General features: G+C 41.1%; 1 protein-coding gene across 1 annotated transcript in view; it reads left to right on the forward strand.

Moving 5' to 3' along the window:
• NUP153 (nucleoporin 153) overlaps positions 1–9,508 on the forward strand; it is a 71,699-nt gene extending 62,191 nt beyond the window's left edge. Inside the window, exons 19-22 of the mRNA XM_055322737.1 lie at positions 1,079–1,435; positions 2,123–2,395; positions 7,558–7,726; positions 8,125–9,508. Coding sequence (XP_055178712.1) covers positions 1,079–1,435; positions 2,123–2,395; positions 7,558–7,726; positions 8,125–8,209 — 884 coding nt within the window. The 3' untranslated portion in view covers positions 8,210–9,508. The remainder of the gene's footprint in view (positions 1–1,078; positions 1,436–2,122; positions 2,396–7,557; positions 7,727–8,124) is intronic.
• The last annotated feature ends 1,209 nt before the right edge of the window (positions 9,509–10,717 follow it).

Raw genomic sequence — 10,717 nt, forward strand, 5'->3', positions numbered from 1 at the left:
TGTCTTCAGGTAGGTGAGTGGTTTCGGGCTCACTATATAAAAACCCGTAGCTTTCCTCTAAATCAGCAATAAATAGTTGGACAAATGTCCTTTGTATCTTCTAACATTTCTGATTTGTATTTTATTGAAATACAAATTGAAAGAACATAAAAGACCTATTTAATACCTGTTCCTGAGGGAGAGCATTCTTCCCAACACCCCAGCATAATCTTGGTTTTTTTGTGTAGTTGAAGTGTGGTTGACATACATGTTGCATTAGTTTCAGGTGCACTGTAGTGATCACACAGCTGTGTGTTGTGTCGTGCTGTGCTCACTGCAAGAGTAGCTCCCATCTGTCACCGTAGGATGCTAGTGCAGGACCATAGACTCCGTGCTCTGTGCCCTCTTTGATCCTTGTGATCTAGTCCTTCCATAGCTGGAAGCCTTAATCTGTGGAGTGTGACAAGCTATAAGTTCATTGTAAAATTTATATGGAAGGGAAAATGCACAAATTTTGGAGAGAAGGGCAGGAACACAAACAGGTTTGTTCTAATATCAAACCATACTATGAAGCTACAATAATTAAACCAGTCTAGTAACAGTAACTGTAGAGAAAACAAATGCACACATATTTTGGAGATTTCGTATGTCCTAAAGGTGGAGTTACCAATTAGTGAGTTGAAGGATGCACTGTCAGTAAATAATGCAGAGAAAAGTAGCTGTCAGTTGGATAAATTATGATTTTGCTAACATAAATGGCAAAATGAAGAGTACAGCTGTCTCCCACTATCTGAACAGTTATCCAGACATATCCTCCAGTAAGTGTTGGACTTAAGTGATATTTTTTATTCTCATTAATCTGAATGCTGAAAGTGTGCCTGGTCTAAGATACAGTCCAAAAGCCATCAAAGAAAAGATGGGTATGTTTGCTTTATATCAAAATTTAATATAAAATGTCCATTTGATGAATACATTTATATAAAAAAAACCTAATGATTCTGTTTTCTAATGAATTACTGGGCTGGAGAGTGGGAAGAAATGCTTTCTGTGACTCCTTTTCTTACAGATTTTTGTTTCCCCCTTCGTTTCTGTCTCTCAGATCCAGGTGCAGTGAAGTCCGTGTTCAGCTTCTTGAACAGCAGTGCTTCCACTTCGAGCGCACCAGCAACATCAGCCCCCGGGGGCTTATTTGGTAGCTCCACCTCCTCCTCCAGCGCCCCTGTGGCTGCCTTTGTGTTTGGACAGGCCAGCAATCCTGTGAGCAGCTCTGCCTTTGGGAACTCTGCCGAATCCGGCGCATCTCAGCCTTTGCTGTTTTCTCAAGAGAGCAAACCAGCAACCACGTCCAGCACAGGCCCAGCTGTCACACCATTTGTCTTTGGTCCTGGAGCCAGCAGTAATAGCACCGCCACCTCTGGCTTCAGTTTTGGAGCTACAACCACCTCCAGCTCTGCAGGTACTTTGACAGAATAACAACGTACGTGTTGTAGTTGGACTGGCTTGAATTATATCCTCTCTTAGCAAATAGCGTAGCAGGTTTTCACAGAATGGCCTGGGTGCCGTTAGGTTTACTCAGGATGTTGTAACTGTTCACTGCATGGAATCCTGTATAGTTTGTATTCGGTTTAATAGAATTAAGTCTTGGGAAGAATTTTTCTAGTCTCAATTAGAATGTCATCTTTGGTTTTTTCCACTGTTATTTTTTTTTTTTTTCCCACTGATCTTTTTGAAATGTTATGTTGTTAAGTAACCAGAAACTGGGGGACTGTTCCCTTAGACAAAAGTCCTCAGTCTGTAGTGTATACATGATGCATGATGACAACGTTAGTTGGTTTCTGCTCTTCATTAGATATCTGATGAGTTATCGCCTGTTGTCTTAGATGGGCCCTCTACCTAAAAAAAAGTTTGGCTGTGGAGGTGGGTTTGTTAATACGTAGATGATTTTGTTTATGTGGATTCTATCTGTATGGTTTCACTAAATAATGGCAAGAACTGTATTCTTAATTATGCCTTGATGGGATTTGTACAGGTAGGTAAGTGTATGGAAAGAAGCTTGAAGTTTGCTGCTGAAGGTATAGATGTTTCTTGAGAATTATCTCCTAGTAGCTATTAAGGTGACATCAGTGTTTCTCTGGGCCTCTAGGATCCTCCTTTGTATTTGGCACTGGACCTTCAGCACCATCTGCCAGTCCAGCATTTGGTGTTAACCAAACCCCGACATTTGGACAAAGTCAAGGTGCCAGCCAGCCTAATCCCCCAGGCTTTGGAGCTCTGTCCTCTTCAGTAGCGTTGTTTTCTGCTGGTTCTCAGCCTGCACCACCTACTTTTGGGACCGTGTCCAGCAGCAGCCAGCCTTCTGTGTTTGGACAACAGCCTGGTCAGTCTGCATTTGGCTCTGCAACAGCTCCGAGTTCCGGTGAGTGTGTGCTGGTCACATGGCTTGTGTCTGTACTTAGGGTCTGTGTGTCTTCAAATAGGATGGTTTTTGAATTTTGAAACCAGGCTTATGTCTTCTTTCTTTAAATGTCTCTTGTACTTGGCGAAATAGAAAAATATATGTTTGGACATTGCTGTAAACAACATTCTCAACTTTTATATAATGAAGCACACTATAAGGTATTAAAGCATGTGATTTGGCATGCCTGGGGGCTCAGTTGATTGTGTTCTTTAGGCTCAGGTCATGATCCCAGAGTGTTGGGATCAAGCCTCACACTGGGCTCCCTGCTCAGCTGGGAGCCTGTTTCTCCTTCTCCCGCTCTCCCTGCTTGTGCTCTCTTTTTGTCAAATAAATTAAAAAAAATACATTCTTTAAAAATGTAGTTATTTCTTACTCTTTGATTGAGGAACAGCATCGATCAGTCCTGTTTCTCCCCATCTGATTTTTGGAGCATTCCAGCCTAGTTTTAGCCATATTTTCTAATCTGTATTGTGATTGGATTTACTTCAGAAGGTTATACCTCCACTCCAGTTTTCTCCTGGGACAGAATAGCCCAAGCACCCAGGATGCTTTCTGTTTGATGATACTTGCATATTTAAGCAAACATTCCTCTGTGGGTTTTTTTGTTTTGTTGTTTTTTGTTTTTAATATGGCTGATCACATTGTACTATGATGATATATTTCCTCAAAATTGCACAATGCTAATTTTTCTAACTGAAATATGACTTCATGTAGAAAAGCATGAAACATAAAGGAATAGCGTGGTGTTGAAGCAGATGCTTGGATGGCCAGCAGCCCCTCCTGGGTCCCTGTGTGATCACACGCCTCTCTTTCCTTGCTCTCATGTGTCCTGATTTTATAGTGATCACTTTCCTGGGGTTTTAATTTAAAATTAACTGCTGATACATGAATCTCTACAAAATACCATAATGTCTTATTTTTAATTCTATATAAATGGAATCTCACTGTATTAAGTCTCTTGATTTCTTGCATCTTTCACTCTTACTTGTAAAGTTCATCCATGTTATTACATATAGTTTGTTCTCCTTCACTGTGTTAGAGTAAATCTGTTTATGAACATATCACAATTTATCCATATACTGTTCACGAATGTGTTTGAGTTGTTTTTACCTTTTAGGAAATGTACCTCTGCTCATTCTTGTGTATGTGTCTTGGGGCATATTTTTCTAGGGTATATACCCAAGAGAGGGACTGCCAGATTAAAAGGTGTGCATGCATATCCAATACTGCAGAAAATAACGCAAGCTTGTCCTGACGGATTATACCCATTTACATCCTACTGCGTTGTATGAGGATTCTCAGATTTGGATTCTGCTGGATTTCATTTTTTGTGAATTGTTTCTATAAGGATTTTTTGGGTTCAGTTTTGCTTTTGCTCACTGATGTGCAGGAATGTTTTATGTATTCTGGGTATTGGTACTTTCTCTTGAGGTATATGTTCACCATTTTAATCAGGATTTATTGCTCCTCAGCATGTGGAATTGAGGAATGTAGCTTTCTTTCACACAGATGACAGCTCATTCCTCCTAGGTTGATCACTGTGCTTAGATTAGTATTTTGAGTATGCAGACGCTGTATGGTACAGTGTGCTTTTCTTTTCTATACAAAATTTTGTTTTCTCTGGTGCCAGTGATTCCTCTCCGTTTTAATTTCGTTGTACTTTCATTAGTTCTAACTTTATAGTTCTTCCCTCATTCAGGTAGTTTGTTTCTTTTTATTTTCAAATACATTGGCTGCTTGTTATTTAGTATTTGAAGGAAATTTTAAGATTCTATTTGAGAGTGAGCAGGAGAGCAAGTGAGAGAAAAAGGGCACACACACACAGAGGGAGAGGGAGAATCAGACTCCCCACTGAGCAGGGAGCCTCACTGGGGGGCTCGATTCTAGAGCCTGAGATCATGACCTGAGCTGAAGATGGATGCTTAACCCAGGTGCCGTTCACAGACTCTTCTAACCTCTTCCTTCCAGCAGGCTTTCTAGGCCTGCTACTTAACTGTGGTCTTGGTATCTCTTCTTACCATTCTCTTGGAGATTGCCCTTAGCTGCTTCTCTTTCCTGGGTGATGTCAGTGTCTTGTTCTTATCCCTTTGTTTTGATAGAGCAGATCTTCCAGTGATTTCTTAAGCACTCAGGGGAGAAAATTTTGAGACCATATATTTCTGGAAGTATCTTTATTCCATCCTTGTGTTTGGTAAGATTTTGGTTGAATACAGATTTAGATTAGAAATAATTTTCATAGTTTTGAAAGCATTTCTGCATGGTGGATTTTCTGGCTCTCTTATTAGAGTTGCTCTGAAAGTCTTTCTTGATCTTTGCTTTGGGACCCATTTCTTCTTTCTAGAATCTCATTAGAATCTTTTCTTTTGCCTCCAGTGTTCTGAGGCAAGGAGGATGTTCCTTGGTTGGGATCCATTTTTATCCATTGATTGTGTAAGGAATTTAGTCTGTCGTTTTGTGAACATTCTTGAATTACTTCGTTGAAGATTTTTGTGCCTCTTTAACTTTTGTTCTTTTTTTCCTTTTTTGTCCTTTCTGGGAAGATTTCTTCCACTTTTACTCCCCATTTGATCAAGATACTACTTTTGCTAGTATTACTTTTTAATTTCAGATGGTCTTTTTTGTTCTGTGGATGTGTCCCCTTTATATCTTTCTGTTCTTGTTTCAGAATTGTTAACCTGTTTATCTCTTGAGGATATAAATGATGAAGTATGGGAGTTTTTTCCTATTGTTCAGTCCGTTTTCTCCAAATTGCTTTTCTTTATTTTTGTTTGGGTCTTGAGGTTTCTTGTGAAATACTTTCCTCGAATCTCTGGTGCTTCATGGCTATCTAATCATAGTTGTTAATTATTTTTACTACAATTTAAAAAAAACCCATGAGATCCATCCTTTCAGCACAGTAAGCGTGCAGTAGTGTTACCTGTAGGCACCCTGCTGTATGCTGATGGCTTGTGTAACTGAAACTTCACACCCATTGAAGAGCATCTCTGTTGATGCATGCACGCATACACACACACCAGCAGCCCCTCTTCTCTCTGCTTTTGTGGTTTGGCTATTTTAGATTGCTCATGGAAGAGAAATCATGTAGTACTTGTCCTTCTGTGACTGGCTTATTTCACTTAGCCTGATGTCCTCCAGATTCATTTATGTTTTTTCATATTGTAAGCTTTTCTTTTTTAAAAAAGCTGAATGGTATTCCATTGTATGTACTATGTATTGTTTTCATCTCTTCATCTGTCAGTAGAGGTTTAGGTTGTGTCTGTTGTAAATAATGCTGGTGTGAACACAAGAGTCCAAATATCTCTTCGAGATCCTGATTTCAAATCTTTTGGATAAATACCCAGAATGAGGATTGCTGGGTCATAGAGTAGCTCTATTTTTAATTTTTTTAAGGCACCTCCATACTGTTTCCATAGTGGCTGCAAACCGGTTCACATTCCCACCAGCAGTACATGACAGTTCCTTTTTTTCACCTACAACTGTTGCCTCTTATCTTTTTGATGATAGCCCTTCTAACACGTGTGAGGTGGTGTCTCAGTGTGGTTCTGATTTGCATGTCTCTGATGATGAGTGATGTTGAGCATCTTTTTATGTATCTGTTGGTGTCGTTTAAATTTTTTTTTTAAAGATTTTAATTAATTTATTTATGAGAGAGACAGAAAGAGGCAGAGACCTAGGCAGACGGAGAAGCAGGCTCCTCGCAGGGAGCCTGATGTGGGACTGGATCCCAGGACCGGGATCACATCCTGATCCAAAGGCAGAGACACTCAACCGCTGAGCCACCCAGGCATCCCAGTTGTTTGTGTCATCTTTTGGAGAAATGTCTGTTCAAGTCCTTTGTCTATTTTTAAATCAGGGTTTTTGGTTTCTTTGACTATCAAGTTGTAGAAGTTTTTTATATTTGGGTATCAGCTCTTATGATTTGCAAATACCTTTTCCCATTCAACTCATACTTTTATGAATGTAGGACACCTAAATACAACATGATGTTCTTTGTGCACGGATATGCTCATAGGTGTTGAATCTCGCTGTAAGTTTATGTGACGGGCCTGCTTACTTGGGAAGACCTGGATGTTAGTGTCCCTGGGTTTTCCCTTCTAGATGGGCAGATTCTCCAGAGGTTATTGCCAGCCTCCTGCTTGGAGGGTATGTATGTTCCTGATTGTCCGGATTCTAGGACCTAAGTCAGAGAGGAAGGCTGCAGCTCTCTGTTCCCAGTACAGCAACTTATTTTTAATCCTTCTATTTTTGATAGGCTGTCTCTGCCTTCATATGTCCTCCCCTAGTCCAGAGACCTCTCTGGAGACTGATGTTCTATTCTCTGGGGGTAGAGGAGAATTATCATCTTGTTTGGTTTGGGGGAGGGATTGATCTGCGTACCTGCCTCGTACACAGATATCCAATTCTTTTTCTTTTTTCTTTTTTTTTCTTTTTTTGTAGTCACACTTTCATTCTCACTTCCAGTGGCCCCTGGCACCCAAACCTTTGGAGATGTTTAGTGTCAATGATTCCATCTGTGCCACTAGCTTAGTACTTGGATCTGGCCAGCCTTCCAGTGTCTATGTTTTGTTGGTGTTGTCTTCTCTCTCCTCCATCTTTGTAAATAAACATCCCTTTACTATTATTTTAATGTAATTTTTGAAGAAGTTAGCGCTAAGTGTGTGTGTTGATTCTGTATCTTGAACCAGAAGTCCATCCTACCCTTTTCTCCTTGGTCATGGTTAAGTTGGATAACTTGCCCAGGGCTGTTTAAGTATGTTCTGTGTGTCAGTGGAGAAAACACTTCATTTTAATTTTCTTTATATTAAATGATTCTTTAAAAAAAATTTTTTTTAAAGACTTTATTTATTCATGAGAGACAGAGAGAGAGAGAGGCAGAGACACAGGCAGAGGGAGAAGCAGGCTCCATGCAGGGAGCCTGATGTGGGACTCGATTTCAGATCTCCAGGATCAGGCCCTGGGCTGAAGGTGGCGCTAAACCGCTAAGCCACCCAGGTGTCCCATATTAAATGATTCTAAGAAAGCTTAATCTTTCCCATGTTTTTGTATGTAAAGGTCAGAGTCCTTTCTAGAAAAACTGTCATTTTGACCCTAATGAAGTTTTTCTGCTTTAATTATCCTAGGTTCAGTTTTCCAGTTTAGCAGCAGCACCACTAACTTCAACTTCACGAACAACAATCCATCAGGAGTGTTCACATTTGGTGCAAATCCCAGCACACCTGCGGCCTCGGCGCAGCCTTCTGGCTCTGGAGGCTTCCCGTTCAGCCAGTCCTCGCCAGCATTCACAGTGGGGTAAGACAATCATATGATGTGGAGAATTTAACACGGTGGGGTGTGTGCATGTACCTGCGTGTGTGTGTTTTGTTTCTAAAATCACCAAGGAGTATGGTATAGTTGAGGTAAAACCCCATGGATGTTCTCCAGTATGATCACTTGTCCGTATTACAGTCATGGAGGGTCGTAGCTGTGGTGCAGCAGCAGGTGTGTACGTGTGAGTGTGTGTGTGTGTGTGTGCGCGCGCGCGCGCGCGCACGCGCGCCCCCGCGCGCGCGCACAGTGACAGAAAATGTGTTTCCTTTACCAGTGCTTCCCCTCCCTGTGCACCCCTGGTCCCGGCCGCATGTAGGATGGTGATGGTTCTCAAGTCTCCCCTGAGCACCTTGTCACATAATACACTCTATTTTTCACAGGTCAAATGGGAAAAATATGTTCTCCTCTTCTGGAACTTCAGTTTCTGGTCGCAAGATAAAGACTGCTGTTAGGCGCAGGAAATAAAGGTCGCGGTGTGTCACACACCACACTTCCGCAACGGCTGGTGCCCTGCTTCTCAGATCCTGGCCCGTACTGTGCGCAGGGTTATCTGAAGTCAGATCTGCCTGAGGACTTCTTTATGTTGGGGACTTTCCTCCTTTTTCTTTACAGAAGCCCTGCCCTTACCTCTCCCATTCCCCTTTAAAAAAAAAAAAAATAGCTAGATGGGTGACTGATTCTTCAGCAAAAATAGAATCCAGCACATTCTTCCCTGATTGGCATAGGCTGGCTGAACCCAGGGACCGAGCCCGCTCCGCGGATGGCTGTGTATAGATAGAACCTCTGTGTCTGCACCACTCTGTGCGTTGATGTGCGTTTGTGGAACGCACCGCAATTGTAATTATATCGGAGGAATTCTGTATAGATTAGAGAATGTGGAAGTGAATGATTTCTATGCTGAGTTTGTGCTGGTGTATGTGTGAAGTGAGTGAGTTGGGTGTATTGTGCACTAAAATTTTCTGATAGAGGAAGCCTGATTAAAGAATGGTCCATGCTAAGGACTTATTAGATCTAGTGCGTTCTCCATTTAATAATTATATGCTATTTCTATATTTTCATTCTCCTATCACCTGTCTTGCCTTTTTCATTATTTTATTATGAAACTTGTGTAAATACAATTTTGTTTCTGTACTTTTTTGGCATAACATAAATCTGTGAACTTGAAATTTTAATTTTGTGTTAGAAAATTTGTTTGTTCTTTGTTTAGTCTTGTCTCAGATTTTATTATGTAAATCCCATTATTCAAAGTTGCCTAAATCCATTTGGAAATCTTTAAAAAAAAATTGGGGATTCTTAAAGTGAATTTATTGGCTTTTCTGATCCAGTTTTGTTTGGACCAAAAACCAGTATTGTACAAAGTATTAAGCATATATTTTTATATTTACTGAAATGGACTGTGGTGACTTTGGATAATAAGGAAAAGTTTAATATTAAAGCCATGTTTATTACAGTATAATTAACATGTTAAACCATGGGATAAATGCCATCAATAAAAAATTATGAAATATTTTTTGTTCTAGTGTTAACTTATAATGAAGGTACCAGTGTTAATGGAAGGGAACCTTTTTTGTAAAGGTTCGCCATGGTCAGAAATTCCAAAGAATACATTTAACTGATTTGGACAACTCCTAAGTGAAGGGGGAAGTGTCTGAACGTAAAACATATAGAAGGTACCCTGCTTTGTCTGGTGCTAGGAATCACGCCTACTTTGCATATAAATTGACATACCTTTTTAAAAATTGAAAATAAACACACGTAACCATTTCTCTTTGTATCGTATCTTCCTTGAGAGGTGACTAGATAGTGTTTATTGATCGAGTCTACAGGCCCAAAGCAGCCTACAAAAACTTCATGGTCCTTTTGTGTGGCTTTTGAATTATTTCACCAAAAAAAAATATTTTTTTTTAACTATTTCATCTGTTGTCCAAAAAAAAAAAGACCTGTTGGGATGGCATTTGGTAATTTTATACTCAGTTTGAGCACACAGATTATTTTGTGCAGTCTTTTATTTTGCTGAAATTATGGTGAAGTCCAAATTCAGAACTTTAAAATGTTTACAAAATGTTTTTGCGTTTCCAATTTTGAAGATATTTTTCTGTATTGAAAACACCTTAGGCTGGTTGCCTGGGGGTGGGGAGCGCTCAGTCTGTGAAGTGTCTGCCTTGGGCTCAGGTCATGATCCCAGGGTCCTGGGATGGAGCCCCACGTCTTTGGGCTCCCTGCTCACTGGGGAGTCTGCTTCTTCCCCTCCCCGCTGCTCATGTGCTCTCTCACAAGTGAAATCTTTAAAATAAAAAATCTTAGGCCATCAGCAGATGCTAGTTTGGGGGGACATTCTATATTCCTCACTTTAGTAAATAATACACATTTGACATGGGCCTGTTTGGGGGCAAATGAATACCAGAAATCTGGTCTTAGTGCTAAGATGTTAATACCTAACAGGTTCATTATTCGGCATTCTCCAGGCCCACATGAATGGGAATGGTGGGCTTTCTACACTGGCTAAGATTTTCGTAAGAAATGTGCTAGAGAAAAAAAAAATGTGCTAGAACTACTTATTCTTTAAAACAAGTGACTGACTGTCCTGCTTAAGGTTGCTTAAAAAGTCTTCTGGCCCCCAAGCTGCAATCATCTCTGGGACTGGGGACTTGAATGTCCCATCCCCACTGCCGTCCTCCTCAGGCTGCACGTGGTAGCAGTAGACATTCCCGGGAGCAGCTCCAGCTGCAAACCTGTCCCTCCCCGCTCAGGCCCAGCAGAGGACTCTCCTCCCTGGACGGGCTCCGGCTGCAGAGTCCCCGATGGTCCGCTCCGTGCTGTGGTCCGGTCTTGGGCAGGCCCAGGTCATGCGCTCCACACACAAGGGAAAGTTGAGGGAGGTCCGGGGAAGACGGGGCAGTGTCGTGGAAGCAAGTAAGCCCACTTCCCAGGCCGGAAGACTGAATGCGTGAGGTCCAGGCATGCGACTTTAGG

The sequence above is a fragment of the Nyctereutes procyonoides genome, unplaced genomic scaffold (assembly GCF_905146905.1).
Source record: "Nyctereutes procyonoides isolate TBG_1078 unplaced genomic scaffold, NYPRO_anot_genome, whole genome shotgun sequence".
Taxonomy (NCBI): Eukaryota; Metazoa; Chordata; class Mammalia; order Carnivora; family Canidae; genus Nyctereutes; species Nyctereutes procyonoides.